Here is a 21136-nt window from a genome sequence, read left to right on the forward strand (position 1 = left end):
TCGCATTGTAATTCACACAAAAGGGGAAGCGCTAAGACTATGCGCGCTCGCTTTAACAATACACAATAGCATAAAACATTAAGCACATAGCGCGCAACACTTAACTGGCTGCTGCAGCAGCAAAGAAAGAGGACGGACTTGGGCACACAGACTATTTATGGTCATCATGGGGCTGTGATTGGTGGATTAGCATCATGGGAATGATAGTTTTAAGTTTTAACGTTTATTATTGTCTGCTGTTTTTTGTCAGTAAAGTAAGAGAAAGCATAATCCGAAGCCTCCGGTCCTGACATAGAATTGACCTAACTCTTGGTCCCCTATTTCTAGAACATATTTCCAGAGTACTACATGTTATGTTAGGCACTAAGGACTTCCCCAGAGGCTTGTTTTATTGGTCTCCTGATTTTTAATTGTTTTCTGGTATAAATAGAACTGAAAGTCCTACAATACAGAGGAAACCAGGACTTGATGAGCTACTAAAGCGTGGACTTGGGAAACGTGTTAGCTCTGCACACAACCGCTGCAACCCTCTCAGGGTTTTGAGGCTTAAATAAATAGTAAATCTGGCAGTCACTGCACAAGTTGCTGCAAACTCTTTAAAGGAATACACATCAGCACAATATCATTAATGAGACCTATGCTTAAGCATAGTTAGTTTAAAAAAAAAATACAGTAAGAAAAGAAAGCCTTTTCACTGAAATCAGGCTAATGCAGCGAATCTGAAATATACTACTTTCCAAGATGGCCGCCACGCAGCACATGAACAATTGAGGCACTGTCAGTACTTTCTCCAAGCCGACGAGGTGGCCATCTTACATCCAATATAAATAACCTCGAATTAATAACAAGCAGACGGCACATTGTGATGAATCATATCTTTTGCATTACAATTGCTTTTGACTTAAATAACTTCTGTAATTTTGTGTATTTACGATTTTGGAATGTTTTCTAAAATGAAATGTAATTAAATACAAATGCCAAACAGTTATTGAGGCAGCGCTTGTACACTGAATAAAAGTTTCAGACAGGTTTTTGAATTTCACCCCACTACGGTCATCTTCACTATATTAAACTAGAGCACACATGGGGCATTCTAAAATGGCCGCTTGTTTTACGGGACTTGCAGGCATCAAGTGCAGCGTTCTCACCACTTTATAGTTTGGTCGAATTGAGCATAGAGTGAGAGGGGGAATCGAACCAGCACTTAATTCAGACTTCTTCCTGGCCATGTGACTGTCACATTAGCGTGGAGTTACAATAAGTAGCGCCTGGCACGTTTATTATTGGCCAATTTCTCTCCCATTTAGAGGGTCTGTTGTCGCCAAGCGCCACTACTCCAGCCATGACTTCACAGATTCAGGACTCAGTCGTGTTGAAGGAGGATACGGTTTGCACTGCAGCTTTGCAGGAAGAGGGCGCTCCTCAACCCGTCTCAAAACGACAGCTGAAGAAACTACAGAGGCAGAAGCAATGGGAGGAACAAAGAGAGCTTCGGAAGTACGTAAGAGCAGGGGCAGTTGCATGACGTAGGTGGAGTCACTGTCTTTGTAAGTGACACGTTTATTTATACTGTTACGCGACTTAGACCAAGCCACCCAACACCGTTGGACTGTCTGCTTTAATGCTTTTAATGGGAGAGTAGCCGCACTTCTCAGCAGCAAACAGATACTCTGGGACAAGGAGTGCCTGCACTTTTTTATTCCCGTTTAAGCAAGGTTGTTTATATTGCAATATTTATCTTTCCAGTAACCAAGTATTAGTTCTCAACGCTATGAGACCAACAGTGCCGTAACGGTTGTGTCTACTGTATGAAACGTGATAACGTTAAACACAGCTCTTGCCAAACATTTTTCCTTCTTCAAGAAAATCTGATTTAAAAGTACCCTGACGGAGTTGGCATGTGCCAAGGCGACATGAGTGACCCCGTTAGCTGGCCTTGGCTTCTTATTCGAAACATTTTTGCATTCTTGAACTTAGTATTGTGCTTTTTCTATCACCTGGGCTTTAAAATCCCAACACCACAGTACCTTGCATTATAAGGTTGGACCAGTTAGAGGCATTTTTTAAGTTTAGTTTGTGGTACTGTTAATGCGTCCCTTTATGATTAATTATTACACATTGGGACTCGTTTTAGGCCAATGAATCTTTTGTCCCTGTTGAAAGACACCTCAGGACGATATAGCTAATCAACATCTCAATCAATACATAAATAATCTCATCAATATTTATTACCACAATGCATTTCACCTTAGTTAATGACATCTAGTTAAACTCAAGACACCACCATAACCTTTCAGTCATGAATAACCACACCAATTTTGTATACATGTAGTGATATTTATTCCCTATGTATTACAATACTACTAGCAAGTTTATTAGTCTCAAAACCAAGAAACACAATAGCATGGTCGCAATATGGCAACTCTGAAAAGATTTAATCAAAGCAAGAATCGCAAACATTAGAATATAACACGGCGTGAACATAGACTATCCTTAGCAGAGTATATTAGCGTATTGTTCAACAAAGCATAGATACAGTCATTTGTCTATTTGCGTCCGTTTAGTGGACCCCTCTCAACTAACCTCTAATTAGCCTTGGCATGTTGGGCTTCATGCAAAACAATTTAGTAACATCACTTTAAAAAACATCTAACTAAGGTCTCTGTCAAAAGAAAAGGAGTTGGTACCTAGAAAGGCAAAGCAAACAGACAATTCACAATTTCATTGTCATATAGTTACCCTCCAAGTTTGGGTCAGCACTCAGGTTCGGTCTTCGTCTTCAGGACATCAGTTGGTTCGCCATCAGTCAGGAACTCGGGTCATGTAAAAGGGCACTTCCCTCATAAGGAGGTAAAGTGTATATGGGCAATCTAAGGACAAGGATGGTTCTAATCTAAAATGCATCAAGTCACTAAGCAAAGTGACAAAGTGTCTGGATCAAAGCAAATCGCATCAGCATCTCCCCTAGTCTCTCTCCTATCCCTCCTGTTCTCCCTCAGTTCTGATCTACTTCCTGGTGTCAAGGGTTCTTATCCCCTTTTCGTTGTACATTCCCCTAAAATCTAATTGGACAAGAGGCTGCCCCCCACTGTCTTTAGCCAATTAACTTAACAGTAGGTCATCGAATTTGTTACCCCATAACAGTTCTCACGTATTTTATTGGTCCTTATGATTGACGTCTTTAGTGGGTGGAATGTCCGGTATGATTTAATCGTCTTGTGGTCCTTTGCACATCTTCGGTCAGTAGCTCCATTGTCCGTACTGGTTTAGGCGACCTTGTACATAATGTTAATCTACACTGTTGCATTCAACTGAAAATGTTACTAGAAGCAGGATGAATTTCATGAGAACGGATCTACTACAGTACATTCAGCTTCTAACTTTTGGAAAAAAACAAGAGTTCATGTCCTTTAGCAAGTCAGCACACTGCACGTTAGAAAAATAAATTTAATATGAGAGTCAGGCAGCTAGGCCTCGACTCATGCTAACTAAGGCCTAAAAGACTTATTAGCAAAACGTTAATAACATAATCATTAATAATTAGTGTAAAACCATAATAATTCATCAACGTTAGTCAATTTTATTAGTCCCCGTATACATTGGTGGCCACTCCCCGTGGGTACATTTCAAGTGCACGTTTTAGCAAAACATGTTAATACAGTTTCTACACAGCATTATTGTACATTAGTTCAAAACATTACATCTTAATATGAATTATATAAGTTACGCTCTCTCAGTCCCTCCTCTGATGACCGTTGTCATCACACAAACCTTTCCCTTTCAACCTTTCACCTTGCGCATAATGCGCATTTAAACATCTTGCCCTTTGTGTGAACTTTCCCAAATTTCATTAAACATTTTCTCCCCTTCGTTTTCTTCATTTCTTTTACTTGTTTTGTCATATTTCTTTTAATTCTTTCATTAATTTTGCATGCTCCCCATAAACCCAATAAACAAATCAGGACAATTAATAGACCTCCTAATATTTGTGCAAGTACCCCATTCCAAATATTACTAAACCAACTCCCTACTCTAGTAATTCCTTTCCCAACTTTCTCCCAAACTCCAGGTTCCTTCAGCTCCTTCAAATCTGCACTATCTCTTGTTAGGTTAGTAAGCATACTTCTAATCTTTTTGCTATTGTCAGGTATGAATGCACAGCAATGGCGCTCGTTAAGCAGCTTACAGACTCCGCCGCTCTTCGCTAAAAGAATGTCTAAGGTAAGCCGGTTTTGAAGAGTCATAGCTCTTTCTGCAGCAAGTTCAGTATCCATCAGGAGTATAGCCCCTGTGAAATTTGACAGCATGTTATCCACAATAGTAGACAACTTTCAAATCTTTATGGAGTTTAAGATAACCCCTACTGAAGGAATTATGGCTCCAAATATGTCACCAACGACAGCAGCCGCTCTTTTTCTCTTTTGTCTAGCATGTTGTAATTCAGACATTTTAGGAATTTGCTTTAACTCATTGATCTGGTAGATCTTTGGGAAAACTATCCCCAAATTACATGTCCCAAACCATCCCTTAGGGAGACTATAATAAGCATTAAGTCCACATATGTAATAGATCCCATAGATCCTGTCCGTTTAACATGAATGTCCATTTACTCTGAAACAAAAACACATGCCTGCATTCACTCGTTCCCACAAATAAAGTGTTGTGCTCAGATTTTGGCCTATATATACAAAGCCTACCTACATGCGATGCATCTATAGCTAGTTTGCCTTGTGTCTTTATTGCAGTGTAAGCGTAAACCTTTGCATATGTGCGTTTTCCTAATCCCTTTTCTAGCCTTTCTTTCAGTGCTTTGCGTCTATCATCAGTGTGATCTAAAAAGCTCTTCTCTATGGGTGTTAGTAAACAGGTTAAATTATTGCGGTGCGCATAAGCTGTCCCAAAGGTTAGTGTCGGCTCAAAGAAACCTCTAACTAATTTTATGCTATGCTCTTTAGCTAACTTGTTCAGAAATTCAATCACAGCCACAAAAGAAAACACTACATCTAAATTAGAATAAAAATATTGCACATGTTCCTGGTCGTAGAATCTTGTTAGAAGCAAACTACAACTTATTCCATAGGTTAGAGGTAAACTATGATAGGTGACCCCTTCTTGTACTGATTAAGGAATCTTTGTGCACACATAACAATTTCTTGCATCCATAGTATCAAAATACTCATTCAACAAGCGATAGAAGACATTAGAAGAAAGGTCCCCTTTTGAATTAGTGCCCTCATGCAAGTATTTTGTATCCTGCTCAAACCTTTCCCATGGTGTTAGTGTAGCAGTCTCAGGTTTTGAAGCATTGTTAGTCACCTTGTTATCCAACCATGGCATTCCTACAATCACACCTATAATTATTATTGCACACACAATACCTAAGATAGCACTTAACCAACCACACACCCTATCCTTGTTGCTACTACTTCTGGTGTAAGCCATGATCTGTAAACAATCAGATAGCAAAGTAATTTAAAACAAAAATCAACTTGAGGATGATTTAAAAGCTCTTTTGTTTTCTTTTTGTTTTTCTTTTTTTTCTTAATGCAAAGACTCTCTTTCTTTTTGCGAGTATTTACAGCGTTTCACTCAACCCCAGGACCCTTTTGTCAAATCAGGTTATCAGCTTGTCATAATAATTTTTTAAAAGTTGATTCAGGTTATCAGTGTCGCATCCGGTAATTTTTCAGTCTCTTTTCTCAGCTTTTCAGCTTTTAATTTCAATTTCACTATTTTAAAACAGTCTCTTTCTAAAGTTGGATTCAAGTGCCGTAGTATTGACCTGGTACCTCTCGATCAAAACAGAATACTAAGAATTCTTGTTGCCATTCAGCTGATGTTGCGTACGCCCATTCAGGACCTGCGTAACTTTTGTTTACTCTTTTTCTTTTCAATCTGTGTTTACTCTGCAACTCTCCTTCACTAAGATCCTCCCTTCTGGTTGTATCAACTTCTTTCTCTATTGTGTCACAAGGGACGACTTTCTCCCTTGCAGCTTGTTTCTTTGGCCAGTTATCACCTTTATGTGGTTTCTTTCTGCTTTGCCTTTCAGGATGTTGAACAGCATCCTCCTCTTGTGCTATGGTGTTTTCTCTTGACGGACCTGCAAGCGGCTCAGTAAGAGTCGGTGTACTTTGACCTCCTTCTGCTCCTTCCCCCTTGTCTTCAAAGTCTGTAACGGGCTCAAGTTCAAACCTGTATCCGTCTACTTCTGGGAGAACCTCTCCTTGTCTCGGTTCTCCTGTTGCCTCCGCTGAGATAGGCTCACTGTCACCTCTCTCAAACTCGCTTACTGTTTGAGGGACTAAGCCGTCCTCAGTGGGCTCTCCTTCAGTCTCAGTTCCCCTTTGAATACTCTCCGGCCCTGAGACTGCCTTCTCTGCAGTTGTTGTTTTGGACACTTCAAGCTCCTCATCAGTTGGACATGTCACCTTCTTTGGGAGACTGGCATGTATCCAGTTTGGAACACCTGCACATTTCACAGCAGTGGTTTTGGTCAGTATTACTTGATATGGCCCCTTCCAACGCAGCTCCAAACACGACTTCCTCATGTGTTTCTTGACAACCACCCAGTCACCGGTTTGCAGCTTGTGACCTGGATCACTGATCAGTGGCACTGTGTTAGCCTCCTCCTGGTGAGAAAAAGAGCGGACCACATCAGCCAGACCCTTGCAGTAGTTTAACACCATATCATCCGTGATATTCACAAGAGCATTTGCAGGTACTGCGGGCAACCTCATAGCTCTGCCCATCAGAATTTAATTAGGGATAGTCCTGTCTTCTTATCAGGTGTGTTTCTCCTTGACATCAGCACTAAGGGCAATGCGTCTGGCCTTTTCATATTGGTAGCTGGGCACATCTCTGCCATTCTCGACTTCAAGGTACCATTCATCTGTTCCACTAGTCCTGATGCTTCAGGGCGGTAGCTACAATGCAGCTTCTGTTCAATGTCTGATGCAGCACACAAGAGCTTTATCACCTCATTGTCGAAGTGTCTGCCCCTATCTGATTCTAAAGAGACCGGAAATCCGAACTGTGGTATTAACTCTCTAAGCAACAGCTTTGCTACTGTGAGACTATCATTCCTTCGTGTAGGGTATGCTTCAATCCAATGACTGAAAACGCACGCAACACCAACACGTACCTCAAGCCTCCACACACAGGCATCTCAATGAAATCCATCTGCATCTTGCTAAACGGACCTCCAGCTCTCCCTATGTGGCTCAGTCACCACAGTCCCTTTCCCTGCATTCATCTGTTGACAGATGATGCACCTGTGACAGGTAACCTCTGCGGCTTGTCTGAATTTTGGATTGAACCAATCAATTTTGAATAATCTGATAATTGCGTCTCTCCCAAGATGTGCCTGACCATGGTAAAGTCTTGCAAACTGTGACAAAAGACTGTTTGGCAAAACCAATTTCCCCTCCTCTGAGACCCACAAGCCATCAGACCTTTGTACACATTGCATTCTCTACCAAGAGCGTTTTTCCTCTCTGCTAGCACGGCCCTGCAGTGATTTTAGCTCATCTAATGTATCAACCACTCTTAATGCAAAGTTCAAGCATGTTTCATTTTCAGTTTCCGGTAATAGTTCCCACTGTTCCTTGAACGATATACAGTTCAATGCGCAAAACCTTGTGACTTGATCTGCATAGCTGTTTCCCATTGACACAAAGTCTTGTGATTTAACATGAGCATTGCATTTCACCACGGCAATTTCAAGAGGTAACTGAATCGCATGCAACAAATCCTTAATCTTTTCGCCATTTTTCACTGGTGAACCAGAAGAGGTCATGAAACGTCTCTGGGACCACAATAGGCCAAATTCATGCACAATTCCAAATCCGTATCTGCTGTCAGTATAGATAGTGACTTTCAGATTTTCAGCTGCGTGGCATGCCTTAGTAAGGGCAATTAATTCAGCCACTTGTGCTGAGTACACTCTTTCGAGCCAGGAAGCTTCTAAGATACCGGTGATTGTGCACACGGCATAACCAGCTCTTAGTATTCCGACTGAGTCTCTCAAGCATGAACCATCAACAAACATAATGTAATAATTTTCTTCTAACTGTGTATCCTTAATGTCAGGTCTAGGTTTGGTGCATAGTTCTGTTACCTCAAGACAGTCATGTTCTACTTCCTCAGTATTATTAATCTCAGCATTTTCAACAGGAAGTAGAGTTGCCGGGTTCAATACAGTACAACTCTTGAGAGAAACATTCGGAGACCCCAGTATAATGGTCTCATATCTGGTCAGCCTAGCATTTATCATGTGCTGAGTCTTAGTTCGGGTTAACAGAATTTCAACTGAATGTGGAACCATTACTGTTAAGGGATGTCCCATCACTATGCCTTCACACTGTGTGAGGCTCTGACCAACTGCTGCAACTGCGTGCAAACAACCCGGTAAGGCTGCTGCGACTGGGTCCAAAGTAGCTTAAAAATATGCTACTGGGCGTTTTGTACCTCCATGGACCTGTGTTAAGACAGACAAAGAACAGGCATCACGTTCATGACAAAACAGTAGAAAAGGCTTCGTGTAGTCAGGCATACCTAAAGCTGGCGCCCTGCACATGCACTCTCTCAATTCCATGAATGCCTCCATCTCTTCCTCTGACATGATTATAGTACCTGGATCATCCTTAACTTCTTTACCTGTCAATTTCACCAAAGGTTTGGAGATAATCGAGAAGTTGGGAATCCACTGACGACAGTAGCCCACCATTCCCAAAAACATCATGACATCTCTCTTGGTTGTCGGGGGATTCTTCTGCAGTATGGCTGTCACCCTCTCTTTTGATATTCTCCTGGAACCCTTTTCGATCAAGTGACCTAAGGGTACTTTACCTCTCTCTGACAGTACTGCAGCTTTTTTGGGGACACTTTATGTCTGTTCTTTCCCAAATGGTTCAGTAAGGCAATTGTGTCATACCTACAGTCATCTTTTGTTCTGGATGAGATCAACAAATCATCAATGTACTGCACTAGAGTTGAACTGAAAGGCAGTTCTAACGACTCCAAGTCCTTCTTCAATATTTGATTGAAGATGGACGGTGACTCAGAAAACCCTTGAGGAATTCTGCACCAACTGTACACCTTATCCAGGAATTTGAAACTGTAGAGAACTTGGCAGTCCTCATGAAGAGGCACCGAAAAGAATGCTTGCGACAGGTCCACAACTGTGAACCACTCTGCATCACACGGAACCTGAAACATGATCACTGCTGGGTTTGGCACTATGGGGCAACACTTTACCACAATCTCATTTATTTTTCTCAGATCTTGAATAATTCGAACCTTCCCACAAGGCTTTTTCAGACCCATTATTAGTGAATTACATGGGCTGCTCAATACCTCTTTCAGAACTCCTTGTTTTACAAAGTCTGCAATTATCTGTGATACCTGGATGAGGACATCTTGTGCCATATGGTACTGCGACACCTGAAGAAACACTGCGTTCAGCTTAACCTGTACCTTAACCGGTTCTACTCCCTTTATCAGTCCTACTTCTTTTCCTGTCAGGTCCCACACCTTCTATGTTACTATTCCCTGCAACTCAGGTGGCAAGTCACTCACTGTAAGCATTGGGAATAAGGTTATCAGAGGGTATTCCTCATTTGTACTTTCCGTCTCTAGATCTGTAAATTGTCCATCGTCCCCTTCATCATCACTGTTTGTCTGCACTTCAATCCCTTCATTAGAACAGGTAATCGAGCATTTCGTTTTGCACAGTAAGTCTGTTCCCAGTAGGGACACTGGACTAGAATCACAGACTACAAATTTATGTAATCCTAGAAGTTTCCAATCTCAACTTGAACCGGGTCTGTAATCGGGTTTGTCAAATACTGATATGCCACTCCTACCACCCATATGGTACGCCCTGAAAGTGGCATTTTCGGAACCTATGCACTTCTGACTGTAGTGCGTGTAGCTCCCGTGTCAACCAGGAATGAAACCTTATGACCCATCACATTTCCCTCTACATAGGGTCCCCTCTGATCTATTTCTAGGGATGCTACAAGTCTACACTCCTCACTGTCTGAACTATCATCCGACCATTCATCATTTATTCCATTCTCACCACGCAATTGGAACTGTTGCACTGTGTTATTTTGACTCATCATTTGGCCTGTGACCTGCTGAGGAAGCATCACCTGTTGCTGTCCCTTTGGAGCTAATGGTAATTGCATTTGCTGTCTAGGTACCATGGGAACGCTGTTGTACCTGCGGCATTTGTGCAGGTTGAACACACAGCATTTGTATTTGCTGCATGGGCTGTAACCCCTGGATCTGAACCATGTTATTCTGGAAGTTTTGATTTTGGCCCCTCATATTTGGACCTCCTACATTTTGGAATGTGCTGACATCACTGCTTTGTGGCACATCACCATCCTGCATCACATTTGGGCATTCCCGCTTCCAATGCCCCACACTCCCGGACACATGACATGGTGACATCCTTTTTCATCCCCTGTACATCATTTTGAACCACAACAGTATTCAAGTCTGGACCGCGATTCACAAAACCTCGTCCTCGGCCTCTCGACTGTGCCTGAAACATGCCATTCCCTTGCGGTTGCTGCTGTACCATTTGCTGGATTCCATTTCCCTGCATTCCTGCCTTAACCTGCATCACCATCACTTTCTCCTTTAACTTTCTCTGCTTCAACTCAATCTCGTCACTACAGTATTTTGCATACTGCAACACCTCATCAATCTGCTTTGCCTGCCAACAGATCAAATGATTCTTAATCATCTGACTAATCTCTGGTCTCAGCCCTTCAACAAATCTGAACACAAGATGATTAATGTCTTTCGGCTCAATAGTCTCAGTGCCACTGTAATGTTTGAACGCTTTTAACAATCTCTCATAATAAGCGTGAATCGACTCTTTCGCTTCCTGTGAGGTTCGATCGATTTTCTGCCAATCAGTCACTTTCGGCGACACTTTCTGCTTCAAAAACTCAATCACTTTATGATAGTACTTCATCACCTCCTCGGATGGTGCTCCAGTCACCTTATCCCTTGCCGGCTCCTGTGTTGGCCAGTCCACACCCCTCTTGCACTCGAGCCATAAGTCGGGTGGAACTATAATCTCAAACAGGGTATTCAAGTCCTCCCAGAGACACTTCGCAAGTTTCACAAACCTATCTGTCTGCTGGAGCCATTCTATCGGCTTCTCCCTCAACCTGGGATAATCATTTGTAAATGACAGAATATCTCCCCTAGACCATGGTACATGGACTAGAACCCCTCCAGCTGTTTCTCTCATTGGTAAAATCTTTACTGTACCCGTGTCCGGTGCGGCTTTAGCCTGATTTGGTTCCGGACCTCCACCTTTCTCTTTATCTCTTTTCTTTGCCTATCTGCCTTCCCACTTTTCTAAAGCTCCCCAGATTTGCGCACTGTGCAGTATCTCTTTAAGATGCGCTTTCATTCCGGTAGATCTCATGTGCTCAAAATCTTTAGAATCAAAGTCTAATCTGTAGCTTCTTTTCAAATGTTTAGTATTTCCGAATGTCTATGTTGTACTTGTTTGCCAACCCCTGATGCACCTTGCCCACTTCTTTAGTGATCTTGGGGCACAGATACCTCAGTTCTACTTCTGTGTATGACTCTAATCTGTTTACTCCCACTGTCCCTTCCACTAGTTCCGCAGCTTCTACACCCAGTCTCACAAAATTCAGGTATTCTTCCTTTTCTGGATTATCTGCGATTACTGCAATATATTGTGAAGCATAAGTCTTTTCTCATTCAATTGCTGCGAAAAACCTTGCAACTAAATGTTCCCTGAATGCATCAGTGGTGACTGTGATGTATTTGTACTCATTGTTTGTGGGGCTAGCACACTTAACTCTGCTTGTCTCTTTGCCTCCAAAGGAGCACCAATCGGAGTAAGGTCTAACAAGGACCGGAGTCCTTCTGCTGATTGTTCTCTTGATGTTATTGGCTGGGGAGTTCCTGTGAACTCTCTTCTTAGTACCTCTAGGGTTCTCACCCCCTGATCACATACATCATACATCAGGCTTACCCTGTGCATACAATGGTACTGGGGGACCAACAGTAATTGGTAATGATATGGCAGCTGGTGTCTGACCAGGCCCCAAACCCCGTGGAGCAGTAACTCCCAAAGCTTGACTCACTGTAGCTGGTGCAGGTACTAACGGAGGCCCTGCCACTGGATTGTAACCCAGAATCAGTTGTTGTTGTGGCTGGGGCAGCAATTGCAGAGTTGGCTCAATCTGCACTAGCTTTGATCTGGTGTATATCAGATCAGGCGGCACCATCAGACTCCTACTCGTCTCTAGTACTGGAACGTCCGGATAAATCCTCTGTATCTGTGGCGGAGGTTGCAACTGTATCTGCGCGTCTGGTTCAGTGGGTACACTGACACCATTTTGTATCAAAACCGTGTCACTTGTTTGCATGGCATTGGTAACTTCCTTACTTTGTGTCGGATTCCCAGGACCCGCACTAGTGCCTGGAGCAGTATCATTTATGGCATATGGTGGCGGGCGATCATGTAACAACTGATTAAGAAACTCTTCATCGTCTGAATCATCTTCGTCTACCCAAGACCTCTGAGTCTCCTTAGACTTATTAGAGCCCTTGTCTGTCTTACAGGTGGCTTTCTTTCCCTGTGTCTCATCTTCTTGTGTAATTGCCAGAAACAATTTAAGTCCGTCAACTATTCCCCTTCTCCACATTTTGCTCTCATTATCCCATCTAGCCTCGGCTAAAGTCTTTTCTGCCCTTTTTATTCCCCTTTCAAGTCTTTGCTGTCTTGTCGTATGGCCATTAAACCCCAGACTGCTAACGCCTCATACTGAGCTGGTCTCGGAGGTGGCTTTTGCACACTTGACATCCACCTCAAGTTCTCCAAAATTCTTGTATTGAACGTTCCATGCTCTGGAAACGCTAGACATCCCTCCTTCTCTGTTAATTTGCGCCACTGCTTCATCCATAGGCAAGGCGCAACTCCCTTCTCCTCCATTACTATATAAGCTGGAGTACCCTCAAGCGGTGTAGGCTCCCCTTCACTCGCCATAATGTATGCGTCTCCTTTCAGAGCGCTCTTTAAAGCCTTGAAAAAATTCATATTTAGTCACAATATGGCAACTCTGATAAGATTTAATCAAAGCAAGAATCACAAACATCAGAACATAGCAAGGTGTGAACATAGACTATCCTTAGCAGAGTATCACTAGTACATTATTCAACAAAGCATTGATTTGGTCATTTGTCTATTTGCGTCAGTTTAGTGAACCCCTCTCAACTAACCTCTAATTAGCATTGGCATGTTGGGCTTCATGCAAAATAATTTAGAAACACCAATTTAGAAAACATCTAACTAAGGTCTCTGTCAAAAGAACAGCAGTTGGTACTAAAAAGCAAACAGACAATCACAATTTCATTGTCATATAGTTACCCTCCAAGTTTGGGTCAGCACTCAGGTTCGGTCTTCGTCTTCAGGACATCAGTTGATTCGCCATCAATCAGGAACTCGGCTCAGGTAAAAGGGGCACTTCCCTCACAAGGGGGTAAAGTGTAAATGGGCAATCTAAGGACAAGGATGGTTCTAATCGAAAGTTTATCAAGTCACTAAGCAAAGTGACAAAGTCTCTGGATCATAGCAAATCGCATCAGCATCTCTCCCTCTCCTAGTCTCCTACTCCCAGTTCTGAATTACTTCCTGGTGTCAAGGGTTTTTATCCCCTTTTCGTTGTACATTCCCCTAAAATTTGATTGGACAAAGGGTTGCACCCCACTATCTTTAAGCAAAAAACTTTACATTAGGTCATTGAATTTGTCACCCCATAACAGTTCTCATGCATTTTATTGGTTCTTATGATTGACGTCTTTAGGGGTAGAATGCCCGGTATGATTTAATCCTTTTGTAATTCTTTGGACATCTTCGGTCAGTGGCTCCTTTGTCTGTACCGGTTTAGGCAACCTTGTACCTCACATTAATCTACACTGTTGCATTTAGCTAACATATTTCTACAAGCAAGATGAACTTCATGAGAACGGATCTACTATAGTTACATTCAGCTTCTAGTTTGGAAAAAAACAAGCGTTCATGTCCTTTGGCAAGTCAGCACACTGCACATTTAGAGAAAAACACATTTAATATGAGAGTCAGGCAGCTAGGCCTCGACTCATGCTAATTAAGACCTAAAAGATTTATTAGCAAAAACTCTTACATATGTCTATTATTATTAGTGCAAAATCATAACATATCATTTCAACATTATTAGTCAGTTTTATTAGTCCCCGTATATGTTGGCGGCCACCCCCTGTGGGCACATTTCAAGCGCATGTTTTAGCAAAACATATTAATACAGTTTCTATGCAGCATTATTGTACATTAGTTCATAAACATTTCAGGTTAATATAGATTTTATAAGCTACGCTCTCTGTAGTTATTTGAACCGTCTTGGATTACACCTGTTCTCCTTTTAGGGCTGCATTTACCAGCTCTAATCTTCCCACACTTGTGAGATGCCTCCTCGGGTTAAATGCGCATATTTATGTAACCTTAATGTTACAGATTTGATTTCTACTTTGTCAATTGTTTTTATAATTCATCTTTCTTCGTAGTTTGAGGTAACGGAAACCATTTAGTAGGCTAATAGTTTTTTTTTGTGCTAGTAGATATCTGAGTTGTATTATGTGGTAGGAGAATGGATGAATATATTGGTATCTTTCGATAAGAAACTGCTGCATGAAGTACTATACTCTATGCCCAGGAAGTGTTGTATTTAATATATAACCCATGACAAAATTGTTGTTATGCATGATTTTTCTTCCTGCCAAATTTTGATGCCTCTTTCCTTGGACTCTTAGGAGACTGTTTAAGTTGAGCGCAGCAGCGCATAAGTGCTGAGTTTTTAAATTGAGTGTAAAAGCGCACAAGCTCTGCTTTTCGATGTGTTATCTGTTTGTGGGCTTTAACCACGACCAGCTCATGCCCATCACTTTTATTTGTTCCGGGGCTTGCCTTTCAATAATCCCTTGATGTTGTTGGTAAATGCCTTACGTTTGTCCTGCTTTGATGCTGGTTTGTTACCTTCCAGACTGACCCTGTTACATGGATACTTGCACGATTGTAGATATGTTTTGCCGTGAGCTGTGGTGTTGTTTGGCTGCTATGATACATAGCACCATTGTTCTGGGGTTTGTGGTTGGAATGAAGAGTGGGAGGATGGCAGTTGAAAGGCTGTACTTGTCTGTTGTGGATATACTTCTGTGCTCTCCCCCGCCTACGATAAATACTATGAATATAGTATACTTACCAGTTTCCTGTCTTCACAAATTATCGACGACATGGTAACGTTCTCACGGGAGACCCTCTTCGCTGATTGTTGGTGTTTACCCAAGGTATGCAGCTTGTTTGGATCTGCGGAGGGAAAGAGAGGATCATCGCACAGTTGCTGGTCATGCTATCACCGTTGCTGGTCTGCGCAGTGATGTGGAGGTGAAACTTGGCTTCTGATGAGGTACTATTGCATGGTAGCTCAGTGGACAGGCAGTTACAGTTCTCCTCACGGTACGGCGAGTGGTGGTGGTACGCGCTTATGTGACGTCGACTAGCACAATTGGAAGTTTCTTTTGTGTATCCTTGATATTACAGTGATACACTATTTCGTTTGTTGTTACTACTCTTGGATTATATTATTGCAGCATATATTGGGAATTCTTTTTTGTGTATTCTAGATGTTACAGTGATTCATACACTATTTCATTGTTCGTTGGTTACTGCTCCTGGATTTTATTATAGCAGCATTTGTTGTCAGCCTGCACATGTGGAGACCTTCTTTTGTGTATCTCATGAGTTTGATACACAAACTGTTCCTTTGAATATAGTTACTACAATTATATGTAATTTATGCATGCATGTAATTTCTCTGTATGTCTTCAGCAGTGATATGCACACTTTTAATTTACATCGTTTCCGTTGTATCCACAAAGTTCAGCAGTGATATGTGCAATTTTTATTAGACCTTGGGTTAAGAATTTGTTTATTTTAATTCCTTGCAGTTGTACTCGTAAGTTGGACAACCATCTGTGCACAAACATTTTCACTCACTGCTCCTTTAGCATTTCTTCCATGTCCAGGGGAATCTCCGATGTAGTGTGGAGAATGAAAAGAATAGTTTTTAAATTACATTTTAGCAATCGAGGAGGAAGGGGCAGAATAATTTTCTTCTACTAGGAAGAAGAAAATTCTTCTACATAGTCTAGGTCCTGAAGGTGTGAGGATTTTTAATCAAATGAAGAAAAAAAACTTTGTTCTGGAGAAGAACAAGATGTATTAAAAAATGTATTTAAAGATTTAAATGGATATTTTCAACCAACGGTTTGTGTAGCTATCAATAGATTTAATTTCTTTCAGAGAAAGCAAGGCAAGACTGAACCTGTAGGATATTGTGTTTCTGCCTTGAAGTTTGCTATTTCCTGTAAATTTTGAACATTACACGATGATTTGATGAGGGATCAGATTATTATGCACACTAATTATTCTGATTTGCAAGATAGGTTATGGGTGTGTGGTGATTCCTCACTTGAAGATATTATTGCATTAGTAAAGAAAAGTGAGTTATCTAAATGATGGTCAAAGGCAGCATTGTCTAGTGCAATAACCTCTTCTGATGGTAAAGATTGTGAGACTGTTTGTAAGGTGGCCAATGCATACAAGAGTAAACTTAAGGAAAATGCGGGCACTAAAAAGAAATGCAAGGGCCCTTTTAAAAATACAAATCTAAGTTGTTTTAGGTGTGGAAGCAGGGATCACCTTGCTAGAGATAAAAGCTGCCCTGCACTTAAGGTGAAATGTTTGTTCTGTGGAATAACAGGGCATTACGCATCTTTGTGCAGGAAAAAGGGTAAAAGGAACCAGAGTGTAACTTTAACGTCTGTTAAGTCAGAGTTGGAGCATTCGGATGATGGTGGCTTCAGGGACACAGAAGTTTTATGCGTTGAGTGCCCAGTTCTTGATGTAGGGTTGATACAGACCAATAAACCTAGATATGAGATGACAATTGGTGGGGTACGTATCAACATTATTATTGATTCAGGATCCCCATACACTATCATCAATAAAGAAATGTGGGAGAAATGTTTTGTTCAAGTAATTAAGGAACAGTTAGTAAGTTCTGATATTCATCCTGTCACTTTCACAGGGGAAGAAATTCCTATGGTAGGTTACTGTGAATTGCCTCCTGAATTTAGAAGCAGGGAAATGGTGAGCAAACTATACGTAGCCGAGGTGGGGCTGTCTGTTTTAGGATGGAAGGATCAGAAAGCTTTGAACATAGTGTTGAAACCTAATGGGGTAGATCAAGTTTTGTTGAGAGGACATGTGTTGGTTAACAAAATCAAAATAGACTTATCTGAAGTTTTTTCTGGCAAGATTGGTTCTTTGAAGGGGTTTGTGCATAAGATAATATTAAAGGATAAAGCAAACCCTATCGTCCATAAGGTTAGGCCTCTTCCGTTGAGTGTGAGGGACAAAGTTGAAATTGAACTGAACAGATTAGTGTGGAATGATACTATTGAGCCTTTAGAACATGCAGAGTGGTTGGCACCTTTGGTGGTGGCCAGGAAATCTAATGGCAAATTGAGGTTATGCATTGATCTTAGAGATCTTAATAAGAACATTGTGGTTGCCAAATTCCCTTTAACGAACATTTTTGAGTTGTTGACAAGGACCAGAGGTATTTCTTGGTTTTCCACTATCGATTTGTCGTCTGCTTAGCATCAGATTACACTGCAATAGAGTAGCAGGAAACTTACTGCTTTCATCACTCCTATGGGGTGTTTTCAGTTTGTACGGATGCTGTTTGGATTGGCAGCGGCAGTATTCCAAAGATTAATACATAAGCTTTTAAAAGACATTCCCAATGTGGTGTACTTCTGGGACGACATGTTAATAATGGGGGAAAATAAAATGGATCATGATAATTTGTATAGAGTAAATTTAAAGGATTCTGGATTAACAGCAGAATTTAACAAATACAAGTTCTGTAGGCAGGCTGTGAGATATCTGGGCCACAAGATTAGTAATAAAGGAATTTCACCCAAAAAAGTCACAGTAGATACTATCAAGAATGCTCCTGCTCCTTCTTGTAAAGATGAGGTTAGGTCGTTTATGGGCCTGGCAGACTTTTACGCAAAATTTATAAAGAAGTTTGCAGAGAAAGCATACAGTTTCCATCAGTTACTCATGGACAAGCAGAATTTTTAATGGGACGGCACAAAGCAAAAAGAATTTGAGAGAATTAAAAATGATATTTGTAATGCTATACCCTTACATGGTTTTGACTCCAAAGCTAAAACAGTTATAACCACCAATGTCAGTGGTAGAGATTTGGGTGCTGTTTTGTCCCAATCACTAGAAAATGGAAAAGAGTTCACCCTAGTTTTTGCTTTCCGTTCCCTGACATCACCTGATGAAAGGTATTCAGTGATTGAGCGGGAAATGTTAGCTTGTGTTTGGGCTATGTAGAAGTTTAGACAATTCTTATGGAGTAACAAATTTACTTTACGTACTGATCATCATCCTTTACTGAAAGTGTTAACTACTGAAGGTTCAGGCAACGCCACTCAACACATTGCCAGGATGTCCTTACAATTGTTAGATTATGTATATGATGTTGAATATGTACCAGGAAGGAAGAACAAAGTAGTGGATTATTTGAGTAGGTTTCCAGTGAAGTGTGGTATGGAATGTGTTAATGACTGGGATGATTAGTGTTGCAATGGTTGATGGTGAAACAGAAGCCATTTCAAAATATGAAGGGAAGTCTGGATATGAGGAAGATGTAGTGTTAAAAACTATTTCGGGATTTGTATTAGAAGGTTGGCCTGAGAACAAGAATATCCCGGAAGATTGCAGGAAGTTTTAGGAGTTGAGTGGTATTGTCAGATTCGGATTCAGGTTTCCTTTTCAGGGAAGGAAGAGTGATTTCCCTGCATAAAAATTACGGGAAAAAACATTGGAATTAATGCATGAAGGACACCTGGAAATAGTCAAATCCAAACAAAGACTTAAACGTTTCTATTGGTGGCCTGGTATTGACATGTGTATGGAAAAATATGTGAGAAGCAGTGTGAGGAAGCTGACAAAACTTGTATGATTTTGAGACCACCTTTAGGTTTTAATGAAATACCCTCAGGGCCTTAGGAAGTCTTAGCTATTGACCTCTTGGGCCCTATTTTAGCTAAAAATGGTAATCCCAAAAATATCATAGTGTTATTGGACACTTATTCCAAATGGCCTGAGATTGAGATTTGTAATGAAATAGATGCAAAACGTGTTGTTGCATTCTTGGAAACAATCTTCCTGAGAGGAGGAATACCCAAATCTTTATTGAACGACAATGGTCCACAGTTTGTAGAAGAAGAGTTCACTAATTTTCTTACAAAGAATTGAGTTTTTGAAGAAAAAAAAACCTCCAGTATATCATCCTGCTAGTAATGGTGCTGTGGAGAGACTTAACAAGGTGATAATGTGTTGCATTCAATCTTCCATCAACTCATGAAGGAATTGGGAATCTGAATGAAACAATTATGGGCTTACCGCACTACTCCCACAGTCACTGGGTACAGTCCATTTAAGCTTTTAAAGGGACGTGAACCTTTTACTAAGGACAACACAATATGGATGTCAAGTAGTATTCAAAGCAAATGGTCACCAGACATTGTTAGGGAATATTTAGTGAAGACGCATTTTAAATATAAGAGTTGTTATGAAAGGCCACATAATGTGAAGAAGATCACCTTGAATGAAGGTGATTGGGTAGTACGTATCAAACTGAACAAAAATGTACAGAAGGGTAGAAACTAATTTTCCAACCCAGTCTAAGTGATCAGTGTTTTTGTGTTCAGCAAGACTTAGTACTGGGAAGGTGTGGCATTTTAGTAATCTATCTAAAAGTAAAAGTCCTGTATGTTGTAGCAATGACAGTTTTGCAGTGCCCAGAGCTATTCCCTGGGAAGGGGAAAATATGTGGAATTCCAATTTCAGCGTCATGTCAGAAGGTCCTGGTAATGCGCTAGTAGGAAGAACAGAGGGTGTTCCTTGTGATGGGAACTCATCGAGGGGAAAGACCAGGAGAGATGGCATCTGGTGGTGCCAATGACTTGTTGAAAAACGAAGCATGAGTGGAACTGCATCAAGAGATGGCAACAAGTCAGTTTGCAATGCCAAAGGGGTGAGGAAATCGACCAGGGTCTCATCTTTACCTATTAAGTTTCTAGATTTTGCAATTGAGTGCGACAGAAGGTTTAGAATTTTATTTAGTTCCTTATAATCTACTATATAGTTTACAATGTGTTCTTTACATTTTGTTGTTGTTGTTGTTGTTATTCCTTTATGCAAATCTTGTATTTTATTTGTATTTCTTCTTGTATGACATAATGTATTTGTGTGTAAGGGGGAAGATGTGTGGTGTTTGTTTGCTATGATATATAGCACCATTGTTCTGAGGTTCGCATTTGGAATGCAGAGTGGGAGGCTTCAGTTGAAATACTGTACTTGTCTGCTGTGGATGTACTTCTGTGCTCTCCCCCGCCTACAATAAATACTATGAATAAATTATACTTACCTACCAGTTTCCTGTCTTCACTTGTGTGTCTCCTTCGTGCTCATGGCGGCCATGGTGCTTTGAATTGCCTCGCACTGCCTTCCCCTACATCTCCCATCTGTCCCCGAGTTTCCTGTTTGTGTCTGCCCTCCTCCGCACCCCCCCCACCTCTCCCACATCCTTACTTGTTAAGTGTGACATTGAGCAACTTTCCTGTTACACTGTTCCTATCCATGATTTGTTCTTCTACAATGAGCATCACAGTATTGTCTCCTTTGGTGATTTGACATTTTAGCTCTGGCCTTGTTTTTTTGGGTAACTATGTTAAATTGTAACTGTAAACCCTAAAGGCCTAATGCACTGCTCAGCCTTCACTTGGTCGCCCTCGAATCACAGCTGACATTTGGAAACCATGAATTCATGATACTTGAGCTTGGTGAATATGCAGGCAAGTGTACAAACATCCGAGATACAGTAGTAAGGGAGCACCGCAGAATAAAGAATCTTGTATTTGCACATATTATAACTACCAAAGGCTTACATGA

At 41.1% G+C, this 21136-nt stretch overlaps 1 protein-coding gene across 1 annotated transcript in view; it reads left to right on the top strand.

Moving 5' to 3' along the window:
- Positions 1-1162: 1162 nt before the first annotated feature.
- The window catches only part of TRMT10A (tRNA methyltransferase 10A), a 166717-nt gene continuing 146743 nt past the window's right edge, over positions 1163-21136 (top strand). Inside the window, exon 1 of the mRNA XM_069230237.1 lies at positions 1163-1497. Coding sequence (XP_069086338.1) covers positions 1343-1497 — 155 coding nt within the window. The 5' untranslated portion in view covers positions 1163-1342. The remainder of the gene's footprint in view (positions 1498-21136) is intronic.

The sequence above is a fragment of the Pleurodeles waltl genome, chromosome 1_1, assembly GCF_031143425.1.
Source record: "Pleurodeles waltl isolate 20211129_DDA chromosome 1_1, aPleWal1.hap1.20221129, whole genome shotgun sequence".
NCBI classification, from domain to species: Eukaryota; Metazoa; Chordata; class Amphibia; order Caudata; family Salamandridae; genus Pleurodeles; species Pleurodeles waltl.